Source organism: Alternaria arborescens (genome assembly GCF_004154835.1).
Source record: "Alternaria arborescens strain FERA 675 chromosome Unknown contig_7, whole genome shotgun sequence".
Lineage (NCBI taxonomy): Eukaryota > Fungi > Ascomycota > Dothideomycetes > Pleosporales > Pleosporaceae > Alternaria > Alternaria arborescens.
This window is the reverse complement of record NW_021167862.1, coordinates 792,308-814,951: the sequence shown is the minus strand read 5'-3', so window position 1 is coordinate 814,951 and position 22,644 is coordinate 792,308. Positions and strand designations below refer to the sequence as shown.

The window sequence follows — 22,644 nt, the reverse complement described above, 5'->3', positions numbered from 1 at the left end:
CATCCGCGTGCCATCTCTTAGCACGTACGGGTATACGAACAGAGCGACGAATGGCAGTGCGACCGAAGCCACCCAGCACCCACCAGTGTGGCAAATTACCCCTATTCGCTGGGAACGGCGGGCGGAAAAGGCATCGCCTAGCACAGCAGCGCACTCGGGATACGTTGGACTTCAACGCCCTCGCTGAAGTGTGAAATGCGCCTCTAATCTAACTACGGCTTGACTGCGCTGCTCTCCTGTTTGATCTGCATGCCACAGCGCATGTCGTACTCCTGCCGTGGTTTCAGTGCCATCGATCGCAATATGAGACGACGTGGCGGTACATCTCAGATCTTATCGTGCCATGCTGACAGCTGACAGAGGAGCTCTTTGATGGTGGGCACGGTGGGGTACACTTGTTCGCAAAAGAGTCGCTTCGCTCAGGGTCCCTCCCGGCCGTCCGGCTGATAGTGGTAAGCGTGTTTGGGCGGAAGCCGGCACATGCTTGGTAACACGCGAGGACGTGTTTTCTAGACGGCTTCCTGGCTTTTCCGGCTTTGACTCGCCGTTGCATGAATTCTATCAAGATTGGGGAACCCGGTCGGCACATCCGAACATTCCCCGGCTAGTAGACTCGGGAACGAAATTCATCCTCACATCGGACTACTAGATCCGCAAAACTGCACCAAGCTGAGTGCAGATTGATCAAATCGAGAGTCAGGTACTGGCAAGATCCGCAGAACTTGTTCGCTTTCTCCATTAATGCGGAATCTAAAACACTCTTGTGGCTTTAACACGGTTAGTGAAATCACCAAACTAGTATACGACTATATCAGCATCCGCCCATCCAAGGTTCCCTCGTCGTCTCAGGAATGTATGCTACGATGGGACCAAAGAGTTTGCGCTAATGCGTGCCTTGTGGGTATTTTCATTCCCCTGTTTAAACACGGTAACAAGGTATAAGACAGTATGTCTCTGGCTGTAGTATCCTATATAACTTTCTCAAACTGAGCATTCATGTACAACCCTCTCACGTCTCTAGTAGTCTAAGGGCGCCTCAGGTGTCGACGGCTGAAAATTACTCCCCATTCCTGTCCCCAATCCCAACGAACCCATGCGCCACTGAGAGTATGTATCGAATCCCTCATGCATCCTTGGTAGACCTGGTATGCTCCTTTCGCTGGATCGCCTGCCAAACATGTTCCTCCTTGGGTGGTTGCTGTTCACCTTGGTTTTTATCGGAAGGGTGAAGAGCTGTGCACGGCACATGGGACATGTTGATGATCCTGATTCAACCCATTCCGTCATGCAGGGTGTGTGGAAGATGTGACCGCATTGAGTGACCTGGGAAGCGGGATCCTCGCGTGTGTAGTGCTCGAGGCATATGGAGCAGCTGGCTTCGGTGTTGTTGAGCGCACATGTCGCAAGCGAGCTTAGACCGCTTGTAAGGAAGGATGATTTCGAAGTGTAAGGTGCGTTCGATGACGAAGCTACGCCTGTAGCTGCGGGCGTGCGAAATGGCATGGCCATCTTCCTGGTGAAGGCAAAGATTTGTGGTTTTGAGAACTTGAAGTATTGAAAATCCAGGGTCTTGAGACTTCGCAATAGGATTTTTTGTGGTAGCAGGAGTCTTGTTGTGGTAAGAGCTTTGTGGTAAGAGTCTTGCGGTGATGAAAGTCTTCTGTTAGCCCGTGGAGTTTTGTGGTGATGCGATTGCGAATTAAGAATGTTGTGAGGGAAGTCTGGGAGAGAGAGGAACAATGGCTCTCTTTTCATCGAGGAGGATTTGTGTTGGACCCTGATAACAATATTTTGGGGTGGTTCCGTGGACCAAGGAACGATGATCAGGCGAACCACAGGTGATATAAGACAAATAGTTCACAAAATCTGGGCTTCCCGGAGAGCGATGGTATTGCAGAACGGATAAGCAGTGTGACAAGAGATACGACTTGCTACCTAAGCTTCTTAGCATGGGCAACCAGGCTCTCAATAACTTGCTCAAAAGCATCCTTGTCTCCCAGTGCGCTCTCCAATCTCTTCTGCCAGTACTCAAATACCTCCTTTGCTCTTTCTTGCAGTCCCTTTAAGTGATCAATGTGCATCTTCAGCTCATCGTCCGTCAGCCCTTGCAGCGCTGCATCTGTCGTCGCGCATAGTTGCATGGTGCTGCTAATGTCCAGTTCTGGAGGCGGCGGTGGACCTTTACGTTTTCGCTCTGGTTTTGAACTTGACGAGTCGATAGACGTAGATGATTCGTTCTCGCGCTTGACTCGTCCCAATGGCCCGCCATTGTTCCGACCGTCGGACGAGGGGCGGGGCGACCGATCCCCGGGTATATGTATTGAAGGGAGAATGAGCTTTTTCTGTTTCGAGGCGGGGAGTATTTCGTCCAGATCCACAGGTACACCTAATGAGACCAAGAACAGTCGCCGTATACGCGAACGAACCCAGTCGGGAGGCTGTAATGGTGGCGGTGCAACCAGTTGCGTCCATAACGAGTGGCTGCGTTCCGAGAGGAATATGGAACGGGTCTCGTCGGGATTGGCCGATATTGTGGGTATGTCATTCTGTACAGGGTACATGTCATCTAGGTAGGGCTGTGTTGCTGTGACGATTTCTTCAAGTGATGTGAGTTGATCAAAGTCTAAGACGGGCTGTGTAATGAAGGGTTAGTCAGACTATCACCATAGCAGGCGGGCAAGGCAGTAGTATATGTGGACTAGAATTGCTGCGACTTACAGGACCTGGCGAGGGGACAGGTACAGGAGGCTGTTCTGGGGGCTTATCAAATGATGTCTCTGCATCGTCCTCGCCTTGCTGAAGCCCATCGTCAAAGTCCCCAAAATCATCGTCACCCTCTTCGCCTTGTTCAAAGTCGTCGAAATCGCCAAAACCATCGTCGTCACCGTCCTCGTCGCCAAAGCCGTCGTCATCTTGCTCAGCGGAGGCATCGGCTTCGGGCACGGTGTCGGCTGCGCCGTCACTGGGGCTTATTGGAGACCTGTTATGCGAGGTTGGTGACCCTTCTTCCGTCAATGGTACGCAGGAGGCACCAAGGAAATGCCCTACGTACCTGGGTTGCTGGGCTGGGTAGGCTCTGGTGCTCTGACAATGACATCAGGCGCAGCATCGGCAAGACGCTGCTGGTGGGCAAGTGTACCGGGAACATCGCCGTAGCTGGGCTGGTCGGGATCGATCTTCTCGACAATCGTCTTTGGCACTGGCGTTCCTCCTGGCGTAAGAGGCCTGTCGCTTACACTAACACGAGACGCACTGCGACTTCGTGTGCCTTCGGGTACAATCTCCACCTCATCGGGTACTGCGTCTTGGGTGCGCATATTGTATGCGTCTGTGCCTGGCACCTCGCCGTGGGCCGGCTCGTCGTCTACTCGCTCAACTCGCGTGATGGGAATGGGCGAGGTCATCTCAGATCGTCCAGGCTGGCCTTCCGAGGCATCGGAGAAGTGTTCGTCGCTCGACTCGGCTGCACTGCATTAGAATTGCTACGGCCGAGTGGAAAGGACGACGTACCCAGCTCTTTCGCACCGGGGTCCTCGAGCTCTACACTCTTGCGGGGCGGTGCTAGCTCGTCCGGCATATCGAGGATGCTGAATGTTTCTTCACTTGAAACGTAAATTTGGTATACACAGGTCGTCGGGGAGTGGTTTTGCTTGGAGCAAGGCGTGGGGGAAGTAAGCTGCAAAGGCGACAAGTACAAGTGCGAGTGCTGCGCCCCGTTGCTTGAGCGTGTCGTCTTGTCTCAGGCACGCTCGATTAGCGGGGAACGAGCGGTCTGGACGCTGCAGCACCGGGAAGGTGGGAACAACAATTCACCGGAGCTAAAGCTTGACCCATGCACTGTTTGTCTAACTTTTGGGTTGCGACGACATATTGATGCGCGTGAGAAGAAGAACCGTTTACGCGCATCCCTTGCAACTCGTCAATTGACGACCCGACACTCCCATCTACGGGCGCGACACGACTAGACATTCGCGCGTTCCCAGTTATCTCGCCGGCAATAACAGCTCCTTCACCGTCAACACAAACACCACAGCTCTCCTCCACAGCCGCCATCATGAGCTTCACATTCGGCCAGCAAGGCAACAACAACAACAACGGCGGCAGCAGCAACACACCAAACAAATCGCTGTTTGGTGCCGCGCCTTCCACGGGCAGCGCGACGCCATCCCTCTTCGGAACCGCGAACAGCAACACCTCGAGCACGCCGGCCAGCGGTGGCCTCTTTGGCTCTGCTGGCGCCAACACAGGCGGCTCAGGTGGTCTTTTCGGCGGCGCATCGAGCACGCCTGCGTCCAAGCCTGGCGGTTTGTTCGGCGGAGGCGGAGCCACACCTGCCGCGTCCTCAACACCAGCTTTTGGCGGAGGCTTTGGTTTCGGCAAGAAGGAGGGCGATGCGCCAAAACCAGCTGGAGGTCTGTTTGGAGGAGCGGCCACTGGCCCACCAACAACGTCTTCTGCGCCCTCATTTGGATTTGGTAACGCGGGTGGTTAGTTCCCAAACACATCTCGCACCTCCAACGCGTCTGCTAACACCGCGCTTAGGTTCGACATCAACAGCTACGCCTGCAACGAACAAGACGTCGCTCCTTCCTTCCACTACCCCAGCTGGTGCCCCTCCGGGTGGAAGCCTGTTTGGACAGAACACCCAGGCTAGTGGAGGCACATCCTCTTTGTTCGGCGGCGCAAAGCCAGCAGCTCCAGCAGCAACCACATCGTCCTCCACACCTAGCCTGTTCGGCGCTACCCCCGCTGCAAAGCCCTCGGGCGGCTTCAGCTTAGGAGGAAACACCGGCACCTCGACCGACGCGAACAAGTCCGCGGCTTCTGCCAGCAACCTTTTTGGAGGCGGAAATCAGTCGACCCCTACTTCTCAAGACACACAGGCTTCTAAGCCTGCGGGTGGCCTCTTTGGTGGACTGGGCAGCACAACCCCCTCCTCGACACCCGCGAAACCTCTAGGAGGGTTCAGTGTGGGTGCCACACCTGCACAGCCAGCTTCCTCGCAGGCTTCTTCTACTCCAGCCTCGGGCTTGAGCCTAGGCGGAAACAACACTGCGTCGTCTGCTTCTGCCACACCTAGTCTGTTCTCGCCTGCAGGAGCTTCCACACCAGCATCTACGGGTGGTGGTTTCAGCTTTGCTAAACCTGCTGCTCCTGCCAGCACGGCTGCAACTACCGGGGCTACAACCACTGCCACAAGCGGTGCACCCACCACAACCGCATCATCGAGCTCGTCTTTGTTCCCCAGCATCGGAGGTGGGCTGGGAGGCGGGAGTGCTTCGTCCGCTGCTCCCGCGACTGCCGCCACCACCACTTCTGGCACCACACCCAGTTTATTTAACAAGCCTGCAGCAAGTGAAGCACCAGCAGCATCGTCTAACACTGCTTCGCAACCAACTCCTTCCCTCGGGGCCACGACCGGAAACAATGCTGCCCAAAGCGGACTTGCTGCGTCAACCGCCGGGCCTGCACCATCGGCTCAATCACGATTGAAGAACAAGTCTATGGACGAGATCATCACACGCTGGGCAGCTGACCTCTCCAAGTACCAGAAAGAATTCCAATCACAGGCTGAGACAGTCGCCTCATGGGATAGGGCCTTGGTTGAGAATTCCGATAAAGTCCGACAACTGTACTCGAAGACTTTCCAAGCTGAGCGTGACGCTGCTGAAGTCGAGAGGCAGCTGACGATGATGGAGGAGAACCAGCAGGAGCTCGATTCGTACCTAGATCGATACGAGAAGGAAATTGACAATCTCATGAAGATGCACGGCGTCAGTGGCAAGAACGAGACCCTACGCGGCCCCGACCAGGAGCGCGAGAGGACGTAAGTGAAAACCTGAGAACTGTCTGCAGCTACGAGATAACTAATGAACCCATAGTTACAAGCTTGCCGAGAAGCTTCAAGACCGCCTCAATGAGCTCAACAAGGATCTCACAGAGATGATTGAGGAGATTAACAATACCTCGCAGACGCTCAGCAAGACAGGCAAGCCAGACGATCCTCTTACCAAGGTCGTTCGTGTTCTCAACACCCAGCTTGCACAGCTTCAACTCATCGATTCCGGTGCTTCGCAGCTTCAGGAGAAGATTACCAAGGCGCAGCGGGAGACACAACGTGTTGGTGCCAACGGCTGGAACGGACTTGGCTCGGATCCTTCAGCCGATTTCATGAACAGCATGCGTGGGGCGAGGGCTTCGCAAAGATTTTAATACAATGGATGAGCAGGATGATGGTATAGGATAGGCACGGTCTTGTGCTTTGGATGATAGGGTATGGTCGCATGCATTGGCGTTATCCAGGCGTTTTTTTCTGCACGGAGAGCCGTGCGTATTCTCGAATCCATAACGTCTCATTGAGAAACAGACCATAAAACTAGTAGCACAACATTGTGTAAAGCATCTATGCTTTCTCTCCCTCCCCTGTCCCAAATGTCCCTTCATCCCCGCCCTTTCCCATAATAGCATTGTGCACAACCCCCCCTTCTAACATTCTCCTGCTCTCAGTCCTTGCCTGCATCCATGCCAACGCCGCCGTCCACGCTGCCATGGCAATGCTGACGGCAATCATAGCCCACATACCCCTGGTAAAGTACGGTGCGAAATTTGCACCGTAGAAGACAATGCTCCACCAGGCGTTGATGGCGTTGCTTCCCATGTTCATACTTGCTATGACCACAGCACGCAGACTGTCTTCTTCGTAGCGTAATACGTCGTTTGCCCAGGCGAAGAAGGTGGCTTGACAGGCATAAACACTGCCTGCCCAGTAATACATTGCGAAGTGAATCGTGGTGTTTTGTGGATAGGCGAGAATGAGGGCTGAGGTTACGATACCAGTTATGCCGATCCAGTAGCCGACAAGATAACGTTTCCCGCCCATAAAGTCCGTTAGTGTGGCCCAAAACAAAGTCGAAACGATGCCGACAGCAGGTACTCCGGTAGGATAGTTGTTATTCTGAGCCACGGTATAAGTGTTTGTAGGATGTGAGCGCATGTAAAGTTGCAACAAAGCGTTTGTGCTAAAAGATTCGGTCTCTCCCGCTAGAATCCAGAGGATGACGAAAAAGTACCAATACCACGTTGAGAAGCAATGCTTCAAAAAGGACAAGGATATTGGAGTGCGCTCCGAGACTTCAGGAACGCGGGAGATTGCTAGCGCTTTCTCGGAGGCACTGAGGTAAGGCGCTCGTGTGTTTCTTGGCGTATCGGGGAAGAGGGCAAAACCGTAGATGGCTACAGGAAGTGTGATGAGTCCGTCGATGACTGAAGAGACTTGGCGTTAGTGCGTTAATTGTAGATGTTGTTAAAACAACTTACTGAAGAGCCATCGCCAACCACTCATCCCCCGGAGGCCGTCCATGCTACTGTGTATACCCGTTTGGATGAAACCACCAATCATAGTGCCAGCAAGACCTGATGCGGTGAATATTCCAGAGCGTTTCCCTAGCTCTTTTTCGGTGTACCAAGAACCAAGAATGTAATGGGTTCCTACGAACGTCGATGATTCGAACAGCGCTTGGAAGAAGCGGATTGCCATGATGTCCTGAGGTTTCTGAGCGGCTGCAGTGACCATTGTCAAGCCTGCCCATGCTACCTAGATTGAATAAGTTACAAAACCCAAGGCGCTTTGGGTTAGAGACGCACCATGCAGGCAGGGAAGAAATAACGAGGCTTGATGTAGTACAGCAGGATGTTACATGGCACTTGCCCTATAGTATACCTAAGTATGCCGAATTAGTATGAGAATATTCATAGTCTTCTTTCATTTATGCTTACTTACCCTACAGTAAAGACGGTGTTGATCTGATTGAGTTGGTTGCCTTTGAAGTCCAGCTCTTCCCTCATACCAGAAACGTACGCATTGTTAAGATTGGTGCGATCAAGATAATTGAGGAAATACATGAGACAGCAGAAAGTAAGGATGAAAAAATCAAGCTTCTGCACCAGCTTGCGCTCGCCTGGCGCATTCTGGTCGCCTCGAAGATAGGCGATGAAGCTGTTGGCCATGTTGGAACGGGTTATTGCACGATTGAGGGCAAAAGTATTGCGCCCTGTCGCTAGAGATGTGCTGTTGAGCAATGGAAGATGGCTTTGCCTGTTTTCGAACGGCTGTCGCTATCAGCTATGTTTGTAGTATTGGTTATTCTCCGGGTGACATTGTCCGCCCCATGCATCATAGGACCGATAGACGCTGGGGGCAAGATATGGTTGATACTACGCCACTTATGACTGACTCGAGATAGGCATATTCAGTAAGCGTTTTTGCCGATCATATCTCTGTGGTGAAGCGGCTGAATGCCGGTATCGGTTACTTGGGTGTTCGTATCTGAATCTCAACAGGGCAGGTATAACCTCTTGACCAGCGGTAGTCTATCTCGGCCGAAGCAACGGGATGTCTGATAGTAGTTAGTCTGGGTCGGGTGCGTCCAAAGGTGCGGGGAATGGTATCGTCGACGCCTCCAATGGCTTCGGTTGGGGACCACCACAATGACAGATGGCCGCGGCGCAGACGACCCGAGAGTGGGGAGAATACATTGCGGTAGGGTCATGAGTACTCACTGAAACGCTCGAAGTAACCGTCTTTCAATCTTGTAAACTTATTCACTATTGTTCTTCGATATTGTAGTAGCTTGGCGTTGCGAAAGTCTTAAAGTATGACATCTGAAGCGAATTGGGAGAAAGTTGCTGCGGGGAAGCGCGCAGCTCTCGCGGAATCCATTCCGACCGAATATCGCATACCGCAAGACAAGATACCACCAGAGTCTCAACTCGACGTGACAACATGGCCTAAGGAGTCTGGGTGGTTTACAGCAAACGAGCTTGAGATCACTGAGAGCAGCGCAATCCACATTCTGGACCAGATCGCGTCGAAAACATGGAGCGCCGAAGATGTCACGATCGCGTTCTGCAAACGCGCAGCAGCAGCGCAGCAATTGGTATGGCAGAACCTCCAGGAGACATGTGAATCATTTTAACGCGTGTGTAGACCAATTGCCTTAGCGATGTGTTCTTCAATGAAGCAGTGCAGCAAGCCAAATCCCTCGACGACCATCTCCAGCGAACTGGCAAGATTGTTGGGCCACTCCATGGTCTGCCAATCTCTCTCAAGGACAACTTCAATATAAAGGGAAAAGACAGCACTGTAGGCTTCACCTCATTAGTCAATCAGCCGGCGGAGTACAATGCTACGTTGGTGGATATACTCGAACGGCTGGGCGCAGTCCGGTATTGCAAGACAAATGTGCCGACAGCCATGATGATCGTATGTATGCGCGCAGGCATATATTGGGTTGGAAGTTGACAGGATACAGGCAGAGTCCGTTAATAACACATTCGGACGTACCGTTAATCCGCTTAATCGCAAAGTCACGTCTGGCGGCTCTTCAGGCGGAGAATCAGCCCTCATTGCGTTTGGAGGTAGTCCTTTAGGCGTCGGGACCGACATAGTGAGTTCTATATTGTGACGTGTAATCCTCATATCTAACAAGATCAGGGCGGCAGCTTGCGAATCCCCGCAGCATGCACCGGCATCTTCACTCTTCGACCATCTTTCGGTCGCTTTACAACACAGCGATGTAGATCTGGTCTCGCTGGCCAGGAAGCGGTACAGAGCGTCAACGGACCCATGGGAAAGTCGCTTCAGGATATCACCATGTACTCGAAGGCGATTGTCGATGCGGAGCCATGGAAACTAGACCCAAAGATGCTGCCTATCCCGTGGCGGTCAGTTGATGTTCCGGGGAGACTCAAGATAGCGGTCCTTTGGAACGATGGTGTCTGCTTGCCCACACCCCCGGTAACGCGCGCTCTCAAGGAAACGACCGAGAAGCTGAAGAAGGCTGGACATGAAGTTCTGGATTGGAATCCAAGACTACACGGAACTGCGCTGGCACTTCTGGTGAGCTACTTTTGGAGCTACACCAGCCCCCAAGCTGACAAGCATAGGGACGAATGTTCGTCGCCGATGGCGGCAAAAGCGTCGAATCATTACTCGGGGCGACAGGCGAGCCATTTCGACCTGAGATGGTTCAGTACAAAGATGCCAAAGAATTGGGCGTATATGACATGTGGAAGCTACATTCAGAGAGATCCGAGCTACAACGGCAGTACCTGGAACAGTGGATGGCGATCGAAGGGCTCGACGCCATCTTAGGTAAGTCGAGCATTTGTGTTTGCTGCAAAGCAGTGTTTAACCTTTCTTAGCACCCACGACCCCGTACTCAAGTGTGGCGCATGGCGATTTCAAGTACGTCGGGTATACTGGTGTATATAATGTTGTTGACTATGCCGCCGTATCTTTCCCATGCGGGGTCTCTGTCGACAAAGCAGTCGACAAACACGCGAGTGACTACAAGCCCCAGAGCGACTACTGTCAGGATGCTTATAACAGCTGTAAGCTATACACTGTGCTACCGATGGTTATGTTCGACAACTGATGAACGACAGATCAACCTGAGCTATTACATGGTCTCCCAGTCAGTCTACAGTAAGTGTTGAATCGTTGTTGCTGAAAAGAGCAATATTGACTCATGCAGGCTGGTCGCGCAACGGCTAGAAGAGGAAAAGGTGCTGGCTATGACTGAGTCAGTACTCCAGGCGATATACTCTTAGTGACATGAAATGCGTGGAACAAGCCCTGCCATCTAAACGTACTTGACAACTCTCTGTTGTGATACGGTCGCTGGACATCGCAGCTTCCTCGTAATTTCAGCAGGATGTTGGCCGCAGAGTGTGCAGCAAGAGCTATCAGTCACGTTAAATAAGTAAACAAAAGATGGGTAATAATAACCTCCGTGTTGCTGAGTTCCAAACAACATCACCTCTACCTTCCACTTCGTCCATCCTTTTCGGCTCAGCTCTACAACGACCAGCTTCTTCTACGCCCTCTGCCTCTGCCGCCCTGCTTGCGTCTATCTGCAAGTAGTCGAAGCTGGTCATCTCATATCCTTCATATTCTTCGCCCTTTCGACTGGCTTCTCACTTCACTCTTTGGGCAGTTTGACCGTTAAGCATCAAAGCAGCGTACGATAACCGTCTTCGAAACCCGTGCGCATTCGCCGTTTCAGCCCGAACCAAGCTGGGTTTCACTCCCTGGTATGACTGAGTCTAAAGACAATGCTTCGAAGGTATCGAGCGCACACCTGAAGATGACTACAGCCCCAGAGCGCAAGAAGCCTGCACCACGTACCACGTCGGAAAGACTCCCTTGGCTGACTCACAAATCTGCTCGGAGCGTGGCTGCAGCCTTGACAGATGGTCAGAACAGTACAGCCGTGGAGAGCTCATGCAGTTCGCCCATAGATGATCATCAAAGCCCTGCTCAATCACCGTCAACCATTCGTCCTTCTGGCCGTAAAGTATCTGTTACAGGTGCTTCGACACCTGCTATCACGAGCAAACCGATGGCGCGACACAATCGACTGGTGCAAGCAGCTGAGCGCCGACTGTCGTCAGCGGTCCCGAGCAGCCCATCTCCAGTAACAAGGCACCGACTATCCCAGGCGCGTCGAGCCTCGCTGGCAATTGACGCAGTGACTCCATTGAGAGCAGCACGAGCGTCTATATCGCAGTCACACAAATCACAGAAGAGACGTTCTATCGTACATGCCAAGAAAGACGATGAAGAGCCAGAACACAGCGATCTTTATGAACCTCGCCCTCGAATTGACAGCCTGGCGCCCGTTCCTGATCATCTCCAGCATTCAAGCACTTCAGATTCAAGCAGCACGCCTCCTGCGGCCGTATCGGGAGTAAATATATCCCCCAATCAACCGGCACCGATACCTAGTACATTCGTGGGAGCCATGGATAGGAGTATCAACAACATGGTTGAAGGCTTAGAGGCTATGGTTCAAGAAGCGGTCGAGGTTGCTGAGGTCGCTGATGATCGAAGTCAAGTGGAAGAACTGTGCACAATCATTGAGGGAGCGAAGGGCGCTGTGCATGATGCTTCCCCCGAACCTGGATTTCTCATGACAACCGCACTTCCTCTTAAGGTGTCTGACTCTTCAAGCTCATCTAGTCGCCACCAGAATTTACAGCCGTCTGCCATCGTCCAGCAAGGTGGCATAGATGATGTCGCTCCCAATTTCCGGCTGCCACAAGATGTACCAAGAGCCTCAGTGTCCTACGATTGGGCATACGCGAATCCAGGCGTTCGAAAGCAAGATGGTTCGTCTACTTCATTATGCTCGTCCAGTGATCATGAAAGCGAGCGAGACCATGTCGATTTCGTCACGCGAAGCGATCTGCTCCTGCCAAAGCTGGCTCAAACAGCTCCAAGAGAACACGTCGATTTCGTTCTTCGTCCTGTAGGTAGAGACAAATCTCGCGGTCGGTCTCGCCAACGCATCACTGATAATATTGCGGTGCGTCGAAATCGCCGCTGTCGAAGCCACGAGCATACATCGAGACCTAAAACTCGGCTTGGGCCAAGGGATGACTCGGGCTTCGGTGAGGGAGATACCTCTTTAGATGAGGACGACAGGCTGTCGAAGCCATATGGCACCGAACTTACGGTACGAGGACAATCCCACCATCACACGTTTGGTCTTCGACGACATCACCGCAGACAGCCAATTGCACGAAATTGGTCTGCAGGTAAGAAGCGTCTTACTGCGAGTATTGCGTGTATCAACACAGCTCTGCTTGGTGTCATCGTTGGCATCTATGCGGGTGAAGTGCCTCGCATACAGTATTCCCTGGCGGACGAACGCCACGTCACGATCATAGGTAATGCAGTATTGTACGCTGGGCTTGCTTTTTCGACCTTCTTTGCCTGGACACTACCCCTCCTACATGGGCGCAAACCCTATGTCCTCGCTGCTCTCGCAATCGCCTTGCCACTCCAATTTCCCCAAGCAATTGTCGTCAGCGGCTTCCGCAACAAGGACGCGAAGTATCGTGTCGGCCTTTTACTTTCTCGTGGCTTATCTGGGGTCGTTCTCGGATTTGCAAATGTCAATTACATCACTGTGTTGCTTGACCTCTTTGGGGCTTCTCTACAATCCAAAAACCCTCATCAAGAGTTCGTTGTTGCAAACGATGTCCGTCGCCACGGTGGAGGTATGGGCATGTGGCTGGGGCTTTGGTCATGGTGCTGGATCGGGTCTCTGGCCGTCGGCTTCCAAATCGGGGCTGCGATCATCGAAAAGCTGACACCGGACTGGGGGTTCTATATTGTCGTGGTGATCCTCGCTCTTGCCTTGATCTTAAACATCATGACTTCAGAAACGCGACGCGCACCATTCCGGAAGTCGGTGACTGAGGTATATGACAGAGACGAGAACTACATCACAAGGCGTGTGAGCAGGGGTGAAGTGAAATTGCACATCGAAACCGAAGGACCGAAGTATTGGTTCGAGGAAGTATGGGCGGGTATGCAGCTTATGGCAATGATGCTGTGTCAACCTGGCTTTCTCGTCCTGGCATTGTACCTGGGATGGATATATGCACAGGTCGTCCTTGTGATCATTTTGCTAGGTGCTCTCCTGTCGCGAGACTACAGATGGAAGCCGACAAAGGTGGGCGCGGGTGTTATATCCATAGCTATCGGCGCCTTGCTTGCGATCCCCCTAACGAAAGCGGGCATCTTCTCTCGGGAGCGAAAGAGCGCATTTCGCACCGACTCCATGACGTTCCAGAAACAAGTCACCTGGTCAAGCCATCTTGTCCGCCGCGCAATCTTCACACTGACACTTCCTCTCATGGGCATGGCGTACACTGTCTCTTCGGCTAGGCGCCCTCAACCATGGCTTGTGCCGATTGCTTTCGCTGGCGCTGTGGGTTTCCTCAGTATTCTCGCCATAGCTGAATGCTACGGCCTGATGATGGAAACGTTCGATACATGTGACCTACAACCTGGAGTCAACACACGACATCGGCTGCAAAGCATGGCTGTACAAGACCGCAGAAGAAGAACGAATTACACGTCCTTTCCCCGTATCACTGCTGGTATCTTCGCCAGTCAAATCATCGCGTTCATTCTCGCTGCAGTTGCGACGATAGTCGGTGGAAGCATGACGCGCAATCTTGGCGCACAAAAGTCCACAGGGACAACGGCAGGCATCCTCTTTGCTCTCACTGTTCTGCTTATCCTGGTCCTCTGTCGCTTCAAGTCGGTACAGGTCATACCGAACCATACGTTTGGAACTAGACGCGACACGGCAGCCTGGCAAGAGTTCAAAGACCTGGAGAAGGTTGGGCGTGGCAGCGACTGGAAGGCTGTGGTCATTGGAAATCCGAGTGGCAAGATGAGGAGAATGAGCGTGCTTGAGTTGGGAGCACTGAGTCGCTGGACAGAGATCCGGAAGCTAAACTTTCTGATCAAGGGAGTCATGTTGGGACAGGCAAAGGAGAAGAAAGACATGGGAGATGGTTGGTGAAGGTGTTCAGACATGTTTGAGTATTGCTGGAGAGGTGTTGATTGGGTATCAGAGAGCATTGACCTGAGAGTATACTATAACAACGAAAGCGCATTACCCAAGGCACTACGATTGTAGAGAAGGTAGGAAGCGGCGAGTGAAAGGTGACCTCATATGTGCGACTAGCATGGGATTGTTGAGGTGGTAATGCCAATATCGTTAATCCCCTGAGCCATCCGGGCAAGAGCGTCCGTGCGCGGCTGAAAAACCAAGCGTCACTGCCGAGCTCCATCCACCCTCACGAGCAGACGACCGGCGACACCCCATCTCCCCTTCGTCAATTCACATCAAGATGTCTCTCGCTGCATCACGTGCCGTATTACGGCAATCGACGTTCGCCGTCCGCCGCGCTGGCATCCGCAATGCCTCGACGACCGCCGAAGCCACCAACACCGTAAAGGAAACCGCGTCAAAGGCACAGTCCAAGGCATCAGAGGGTCTCACCAAGGTCACAAGCTCCGCGAGCTCTGCGGCGTCGGGTGCCGGTCAAGCCGTCAACAATGCGACACAGCAAGCCACTGGACGGGTAGGAAGGATGGTCAACTTCGTGCAAGGTCAGTCACCCCATCTCAAAGGCGGGGGAGCGTGCCAATTGGCCATGGGAGCATTGCGTCTAGTACCAAGAGCCGGGATACCAGAACATGAAGCGCATTGGTTTATCCGTGCAGCTTCACATGGCTTATCAACCGCAGCCATGTTTGTAGAGTTGGACCGTGATAGACGTTGGGCAGGAATTCTGATGCAGGATGATACTCCATCCGGAATCACACACTGACATTATCACAGGACTGGTTCCCAAGGCTACCTACTACGGAAGGGTCGGACTTGAGCTCGGCAAGCTCATTGCCCACCAACGAAGCATGCAACCACCGTAGGCCTCCCACAAGCCCGGCTTGGCATGCTGGAATATCGGAATAATTACTGACTGCTTACAGATCCATCCAGACTATGCAGAACTACATCCAGCCCGCATTGAACGCTCTCCGCAACCCCAGCTCCCTCTTCAACCGCGTAGCCAGCGAGGCCAACAGCGCCGCCCAGCAACCCGCCAACGTCCTTGCGCAAGTTCGGAACATGCCCCGCGAACAGTGGTACTCTATGGGCGTTGTTTTTGCCGAGGTCATCGGTTTCTTCTCCGTTGGCGAGATCATTGGCCGATTCAAGCTTGTTGGCTACCGGCAGAAGAAGGACGAGCACCACTGAGTGCGGTGAGCTTGAGGGATGAGCTTAGGAAAGCTACGACACGACATTTCAGCATGCACTAGGTTCGAGAGGTAGTGGGGAGGGCTACGAGGGGCTGGTGAGGAAGGAAACACTGTACGATTTCGCGGGCAGGAAAGCTGAGCAAGTGTGTTTGCGGTGCGTTCGGGGTGGTAGGGATCCGATACTGTATACTGCACATACCTCTGATTTAGATTCCATTTTCTACATGTGCAATTATTGGCAATGCATCTACTTCAGTACCAGGACAATAGTAGCATAGTAGTAGCAGGTTACACGTGAATGCTCGAATGATCGGCGCTAGTTGCGCCGAATCGCCGCGGCCCAATTATTTTTCTGAGCGCGCAATCGAACTTTTGCAGTCCGCGCAGCAGCAACCCAAGACGTGATGATGCCAAGGACATGATCACTCTTGCTGAACATCTTTCCAGCCCACCGCCACTATGAACGTGTTTAAACTCCTCTCGCGATCCTCGAAAGCGGCGCAGACGTCGCCCGCGCAAAAGCTTCCTTCCTCCGGCGCCGTCGCAAACCCGCAGCTGTTCGGCCACGACGAGCCAACACACCCCTCGGACACGTCGAATACTAGTCGCAAGAGGAAAAGGGGTCAGAATCTGGCAGACGTATCTGCGAGCGCAACTAAATTCCCCGCCGATCTCGACTTCTTTGGCGGCGGTGCAAGCAAAGATTCAGAGTCAAGTGGAAACACTCTTTCCAAGAAGCAGAGGAAGAAGCAGAAGCAGCAAGAGCGCAAAGAGGAAGCTATCCTTCAGGAAGGCGCAGGCGAAATAGAGGAGGAGCCATACAATGCGGACGAGTGCAAGAGGGTACTGCGCTCGCATAAGCTAAAGGTTGCAATACTCGATGATTTTGCGACACAAGTAGAAGAGCCGACTAAAGAAAAGAAGTCGAAGAAGAGAAAGAAGGAGAGGGAGATCAAGGAAAAGAAGAAGAATGCGAACAGATCCCTCTATCCACAACCCCTTGTCGAGTTTGCCCAACTACGAACACGTTACGGTATATCGAGACGTTTGGCGGAGAACATAGCAGAGCAAGGGTACAAGCTACCTACTGAAGTTCAGCTTGGTGCTTTACCGTTGCTACTGGGCAGCAAGGGCCGCAAGGTTACTGGCGACGTCGAAGGCTTGTCTGGTGCTGAGTTCAATGGAGACATTGATCTTCTGACAGTAGCACCTACAGGCAGTGGAAAGACAATGGCGTTCCTGATACCCATCATCGACTCACTACTCGCGGAGAGCAGCACTGCGGACATTAGGGAGGGTCCACGCGCCATTATCCTCGCCCCTACTAGAGAGCTTGCGGCGCAGATTGTCAACGAGGCGAGGAAATTGGCAAAAGGCACGGCAATCAAGGCTACACTCATGAGGAAGGGCATGCAAGTCGTGCAAGAACCAGAAAAGGAGATACCTGAGGATACAGTGGATGCGGTTGACGCGTCCGAAAATGACGAAAGTGATTCTCAAACTGACGACGAAGGGGCGGCAGCACCAAAGAAGAAGCAGGCTGGTCAAAGGGCAGAACTCGTGAAAGCCGCCATCCTAGTCGCGACGCCGCTTGCTCTGCTCAACGCACTGAAGCGCAGGAACAGCACTGTTGCGAACATTCCTAGCGCATCTCAGCTTGTGCTTGATGAAGCAGACGTCCTCCTCGATCCCCTCTTCCGCGAACAAACGCTCGCGATATGGAATGCTTGCACAAATCCCAGGCTTCGAATTGGTCTATGGTCAGCGACCATGGGCTCCAATATCGATAGTCTGACGACATCTACCCTGAACGACCGCTGGACTGCCCTCTCCGCTTCACAGTCCGACCTTCCTCGGCGCCCACCGCTCATCCGGCTCGTCGTTGGACTCAAAGACTCCGCTATACCCAATATTTCACATCAATTAACTTATGCCGCTACCGAGCAAGGCAAGCTTCTTGGTCTGCGTCAGTTACTCCATCCGACTTCCGTCTTCACCAACTCGAACCAGCCCACGCTCCGCCCACCGTTCCTAGTCTTTACACAAACGATACCCCGAGCCATTGCACTTCACTCAGAGCTCCTCTACGATATACCCCCAGAAGCAGGCGGTAGCTCGCGCATCGCTGTTCTACACGCCGATCTATCCTCGTCCGCCCGCGATAGCATAATGACGCGCTTCCGAAAGGGCGAAATCTGGGTTCTCATAACCACAGACCTTCTAGCCCGCGGCGTAGACTTCCGCGGTCTAAACGGCGTCGTAAATTACGACGTACCCACCTCCGCAGCTGGCTACGTCCACCGCGTAGGCCGCACTGGACGTGCCGGTCGTCAAGGTGGTGTCGCAGTCACATTCTACACACAAGACGATATCCCCTATGTCAAGCTCATTGCCAACGTTATCCGTGCTTCTGAGAAGTTAAGGGGACTTGGTGATGAAGAAGGGAGTGTCAAACAGTGGATGCTCGATGCACTGCCTACGCCGAGCAAGAGGGATAGGCAGCTCCTCAAGAAGAGGGGTGTTGAGGCTAGACGTACGGCAAAGGGGAAGGATGTGAAGCCTGAGAGCAGAATTAGTAGTAAGAGTGGGTATGATAGGAAAATTGAGAATAAGAAGAGAGAGGCTAGGGAGGCGGCAAAGAAGAGAGGAAGTACGGTCGTAGGGGGTGGTAGCGATGCGGAGAGTGCTTTTGAGGGGTTTGAGTAGATTGGACTGGGTCATCCATTGCCATAAATGAGATATGTGTCTGAACAGTACATATGTTGTCTATGACACTGTCCGCATCGCTGTGCATGACACTGGCTTTCCAAATGTTGAACCTCTTCCATACCTTGATCCTCGATAACGGATAATTACACGTTTTTATGATCTTATCTCCAACCAATATATATACATGCTACTAGAACTCGACGTACCATTATAACCCGCACTTTTGTGCACTGCTCTTGAGGTTGTTACAAGTCAATCAAAGTGATGACGGAAATTTCGGACTTCACATCTTTTTTGTATCTTTCGCTCTATAATTCTTGGTGGGCGATAATTTTTTTACAATCTTTGTTGCAGATCTCAAGGTATGTTGTGATTACAGAAAGGCTTCCGAGAGCTTGGATCCCCGAAGGTGTGAGGTTTGCTTTTTTTGTTAGCGCTCCCAAGCCCTCACACCTACGGGTGTGTCCGCCATTTTGTTTTCGACCCGCGGTTAGATCGATAGTAAGTGGTTTTTGTCTACTGTGGGAAAGACACGTCTTCCATGCCGGAGTATAACGGGTATATCAGGGTCTTTTCGCTTGTATCGATTAGGAGGCGACTAGCCATGTGTAAAGATCAATGCAATTCGTTTCTTTCACGAATCCGGGGCAATGGATCTGAATTAGATAACTCGAACCGAATGTATGCGACTTGCGCTCTTGTCAGTTTCTGCACATTCGAAACTAGTTTTTCGAAAATCGCAGTAAAGTAGAGAGCGGCTTTGACGTGTCGGTAATCTTCAAGGCTCAAACTGCAGTGCTGTCTTTTCCGCCGGCATGATCCATGGAGCTGCTGCAGCATCGAAAGGGTTTCAGAAAAAAAGCAAGTACCGTCTCGCGCATCTCATGGGAAAAAGCATATTCAGATCCACTTCCCGTCCGCGGTCTGGTGCATCTGACTACTGTATCCTTCGCTTAGATGGCACCCTGAGGTCTGTCGAGAGTCAACCTCGGCCCACTCTGGTGGCTTTCGGTCCATATGACCTGCCTTTCTGGTGCATGCCATAGGGTCACCCATCCCGATATCTGTTCACCAACATTGGAAATGAGAGTGGTAGTTGATGCGGCCTGGCGTGGGCCTTTCACGGCACCCATTCTGTTGATCAAGGGTGTGAGGGCATGCGAGCCTTGTGTGACGGCGGTCTTCAACTCCATATCCACTCAAATCCCTCGGATTTTACTTCTCGATCGGTGGAGTTGCGGAACCGCGCTATGAGGCCATTTCCGGTCGGCGTCCTGCTCCGAACTCCAATCCCAAGATGCTCAGTATTAGCAATGTGACCACCATGCTTACGCAGCTTGTGAAGACTTTTGCTGAGTGGCCAACGAGCTGATGAATCGGAGGAACCAGGCAAAGTACTGCTGTGAAACCACGTGGTGCAACAAAGAAATGTGCTGAGGTTGGTGGTCGAGCGGGCGAGAACTGTGTTCACTTATCCATCTGCGAGTTGGTTCATAGATCAAAACGCTTCTGAGCACGCAATCAGCTTCTGGCTTATGCAAACCTCTGATGGCGCTTCGTTCGGCTCGTGTTTCCTTACTGATAAGCAGGCCGTGTGGAGGGCGCTCACACCACCCCGCATCCCACAGCCTAATCGCGAGCTGTCCAAACGTGACCAAAAGTGTGATGTTGCCGAAGTACGCAGCTTTTCTGTGCATATGCGGCGATATCGTTCGATGATTCAGATTTTTAAATTCGAAGGATTCGGTGTCTGTTCATGGAACGGTTCCAGACCGATAAATGGCAAGCTCGTCTATCGCGTCTATCCTGTCAGTTGCCTGAGACGCCCAAAGGCGTTTTGAGGCGTACGGATACGGGTAGCAGCAGGATCGTAAAGTTGCCGCTGTCGTGTTCAGACCAGGAAGCCAAGAAATGTGGGACTTTGCCGGTACACTCGTGCAACCGTGTCGCAGTCCAGTAGTTCACCATACCTGTCTGTGATGACGCGGACTAAATTCTACTCTTGACCGGCTGGCTCTTTTGTGTGCTTCTTTCGATAGCGCAACATAGCAAGTTGATTCGATGACATGTTCCAGTACTGGTGTGATGATATGGAGTCTCGTGCCACATACCTATCTAGCTCGGCATCGACCTACTTACCAATCTTTAGCCTTTAGAAGGTATATGCTTGTCCTTCAGGTAGGCCTAAATTTTGTAGGCGAACCAGGGTAAACGAAATGCAGGCCAAGCAAGGGCTTATGATGGCGTGCATACGGCAAGGGCGCAGGCCCAGGGTCGGCTGCGGTTCGAAGTTGGTGTATGCTGAAAATCTCAACAAAATGTTATGAGCCATTGGAATCTACTGAAGACTTCCTATAAATTTTGTGCCGAGCAGAAAACTGTAGAATAACGAGAACCGTACGACGGGGTTCTTCGAGGAGTTTTGTCGAAGAGGTTGATGTCCACGCAATCAGCTAGCTGTGAGAGCTTTCTGTTGACAATTCATTGATTTGGCATCTAACGTAGCTTTGAAAGACGGTCTCCATGGAGAAGGAGTATTGGGCTGAGTCAAGATTGTCTAAACCCAATCGGTTCGCATTAACAGCTGACATGATATACATGTTTGCCAACGCTTAATATATGGCCGAAACCAGAAATATCCTACCCGGTGTGGTTGTCCTCGCAGCATGCTCAGCGCCACGGGCGGGTACCGCCTATATAAGCTTGCGATGGGGGTTTTGCTGTTTCAGTAATACTTGTGGTTGGATCAGTCAGCTTAAAGGAAAAAGCTTATGTCCTGATAGACATCCCGAGCACGTGCTGCCTGGAGCAGCCACTCCGGTGTATCATGGTATATGCACGACATCAGAGATCGACCGACGTCGTATTAGTCGGCCACCCGCATCGCTTGGCAGTCTTGTATCATGGGACTAGATCGAGATGTGCGCTGAAGCTGCTAGCAACCGTTCTGCTCATCAGGGCATGCGACATTATTGCCAATCCGGAATGTACGAAGTGTGTGCCTCTTTGGGATGTCAGCAAAAGTCAGTATAGACACCAAAGACTAGGGACTGAAGACGTCTGTTCTTGGTTTCTTCGAAAGGATCAACATATGCAGCTAAGTGTTCTTCACACCGTTCGCAAAGGGTAAGCAGGGCCGTGGTTATGCAATAGGATATAAGCTCTGCGGGCGGTTTTGGGGTCAGGGATATGCAGCCGCATACAGAATATGGATAAGGACATTCGCTATAGCCTCCGACCCTGGTCAGCTTATAGTGGCCTCCAATTTCCGGCAGTGCGGGAGATGTCCAGTCCAATACGACGCGGCCGACATGCGCCTCAGCTGGAATGCTGCACACGGTATTTGGAGGTGTACGGGCCATTTTTGGCCGCACTGAGGTGTCGCGCGACCCCTTAGGCTGATTCGCCGCTGTGGTGGTATTATGGTCCAAAGGCGAGATAAATAGTGACGTGTGAGGGCCTGCATCCATGGCTCGGTTAGAAGGTGGTGTGAGTGTGTGGGGAACAAAGTAAGAGCGCTTCAGGACTGGCGATCAACACCACTGATTAGCGCGTCGCTAGCGTCCTCCAGGGATTCTCCATGACCCCGGCCCCCGCGCGGACAGCCAGACATCGTACGAGAGACAGTAGCGGAATTAGATACATTGTTATGTTTAGCATATATCTCTACGCTTGACTGAACGCGTCGCTGAATGCATGAGGGTGTGGATCGTTTGTTGACGAGTACGATAGGGCACCTATGTGCGCAGGTGCACACTGATCGGCGCTAGTCCTTCAGTCGATCCCAAGCTGTTGTAGCTCACCAGGCCAGCAACCACCACCACTTGACCCGTCGTCATCCGTAACCAACCCACTTCTCTCGCCTTACAGTCTTGCCAAATCGCACCATTACGTGTTTTTTCCTAGCCGAGCCTCAAAGCACACAGAAACAAGCACTATTGTGCCTCCTTTCCGGACAATTTCCTTGTCTCAGGAGTTCCACTTTCGGTACTCGGAGGCAATAATACTACCCCCAAAAAATACTTGAAATGTCTGAGGATACAAGACGTTCTATCCATCGACTGAATGCTGCAAGTGTTGCCGCTCATAGATGTACTATAGGAATGACCGGAGTGAACCCCAAGGGACCTGCGGCAAAGCCCCCGGCCAGCAACAGCGCCGTTGGAAACCGATAATCGTATTAACTCCATGATATCACGAAGAGTTGGAAACACCGAGATTTCCCTCAGGGTCATCCCCGTTTACAGAGCTCACATGGCAAGCTGGGCAAGAGCCAAATCGGTGTATCAAAAGGTCATTTGGACACC

General features: G+C 52.3%; 8 protein-coding genes across 8 annotated transcripts; 5 read left to right on the top strand and 3 right to left on the bottom strand.

The window, feature by feature from the left end:
• Positions 1-1,931: 1,931 nt before the first annotated feature.
• On the bottom strand, positions 1,932-3,577 carry AA0111_g4035 (hypothetical protein; the record flags this gene model as incomplete). Its single annotated transcript, XM_028649989.1, has 4 exons — positions 1,932-2,633; positions 2,719-3,002; positions 3,053-3,463; positions 3,511-3,577. 4 exons carry the CDS (start codon positions 3,575-3,577, stop codon positions 1,932-1,934), a joined length of 1,464 nt encoding a protein of 487 aa, XP_028508324.1.
• Positions 3,578-4,054: 477 nt separating this feature from the next.
• AA0111_g4034 (hypothetical protein) lies at positions 4,055-6,213 on the top strand (the record flags this gene model as incomplete). The annotated part of the gene is made up of 3 exons (XM_028649988.1): positions 4,055-4,487; positions 4,543-5,827; positions 5,883-6,213. 3 exons carry the CDS (start codon positions 4,055-4,057, stop codon positions 6,211-6,213), a joined length of 2,049 nt encoding a protein of 682 aa, XP_028508325.1.
• A 190-nt stretch (positions 6,214-6,403) lies between these two features.
• Positions 6,404-8,007, bottom strand: AA0111_g4033 (Pantothenate transporter; the record flags this gene model as incomplete). The annotated part of the gene is made up of 4 exons (XM_028649987.1): positions 6,404-7,263; positions 7,318-7,594; positions 7,645-7,720; positions 7,781-8,007. The coding sequence occupies 4 exons, from the start codon at positions 8,005-8,007 to the stop codon at positions 6,404-6,406; spliced, it is 1,440 nt and encodes a 479-aa protein (XP_028508299.1).
• A 647-nt stretch (positions 8,008-8,654) lies between these two features.
• On the top strand, positions 8,655-10,611 carry AA0111_g4032 (Acetamidase; the record flags this gene model as incomplete). Its single annotated transcript, XM_028649986.1, has 8 exons — positions 8,655-8,936; positions 8,987-9,262; positions 9,312-9,446; positions 9,494-9,898; positions 9,946-10,153; positions 10,204-10,392; positions 10,447-10,486; positions 10,536-10,611. The coding sequence occupies 8 exons, from the start codon at positions 8,655-8,657 to the stop codon at positions 10,609-10,611; spliced, it is 1,611 nt and encodes a 536-aa protein (XP_028508300.1).
• Positions 10,612-11,804: 1,193 nt separating this feature from the next.
• On the top strand, positions 11,805-14,384 carry AA0111_g4031 (hypothetical protein; the record flags this gene model as incomplete). Its single annotated transcript, XM_028649985.1, has 1 exon — positions 11,805-14,384. The coding sequence occupies one exon, from the start codon at positions 11,805-11,807 to the stop codon at positions 14,382-14,384; it is 2,580 nt and encodes an 859-aa protein (XP_028508301.1).
• Positions 14,385-14,715: 331 nt separating this feature from the next.
• AA0111_g4030 (hypothetical protein) lies at positions 14,716-15,626 on the top strand (the record flags this gene model as incomplete). The annotated part of the gene is made up of 3 exons (XM_028649984.1): positions 14,716-14,977; positions 15,210-15,294; positions 15,359-15,626. 3 exons carry the CDS (start codon positions 14,716-14,718, stop codon positions 15,624-15,626), a joined length of 615 nt encoding a protein of 204 aa, XP_028508302.1.
• Positions 15,627-16,087: 461 nt separating this feature from the next.
• On the top strand, positions 16,088-18,334 carry AA0111_g4029 (ATP-dependent RNA helicase; the record flags this gene model as incomplete). Its single annotated transcript, XM_028649982.1, has 1 exon — positions 16,088-18,334. One exon carries the CDS (start codon positions 16,088-16,090, stop codon positions 18,332-18,334), a length of 2,247 nt encoding a protein of 748 aa, XP_028508563.1.
• A 956-nt stretch (positions 18,335-19,290) lies between these two features.
• AA0111_g4028 (hypothetical protein) lies at positions 19,291-19,530 on the bottom strand (the record flags this gene model as incomplete). The annotated part of the gene is made up of 1 exon (XM_028649981.1): positions 19,291-19,530. The coding sequence occupies one exon, from the start codon at positions 19,528-19,530 to the stop codon at positions 19,291-19,293; it is 240 nt and encodes a 79-aa protein (XP_028508562.1).
• Positions 19,531-22,644: the final 3,114 nt, after the last annotated feature.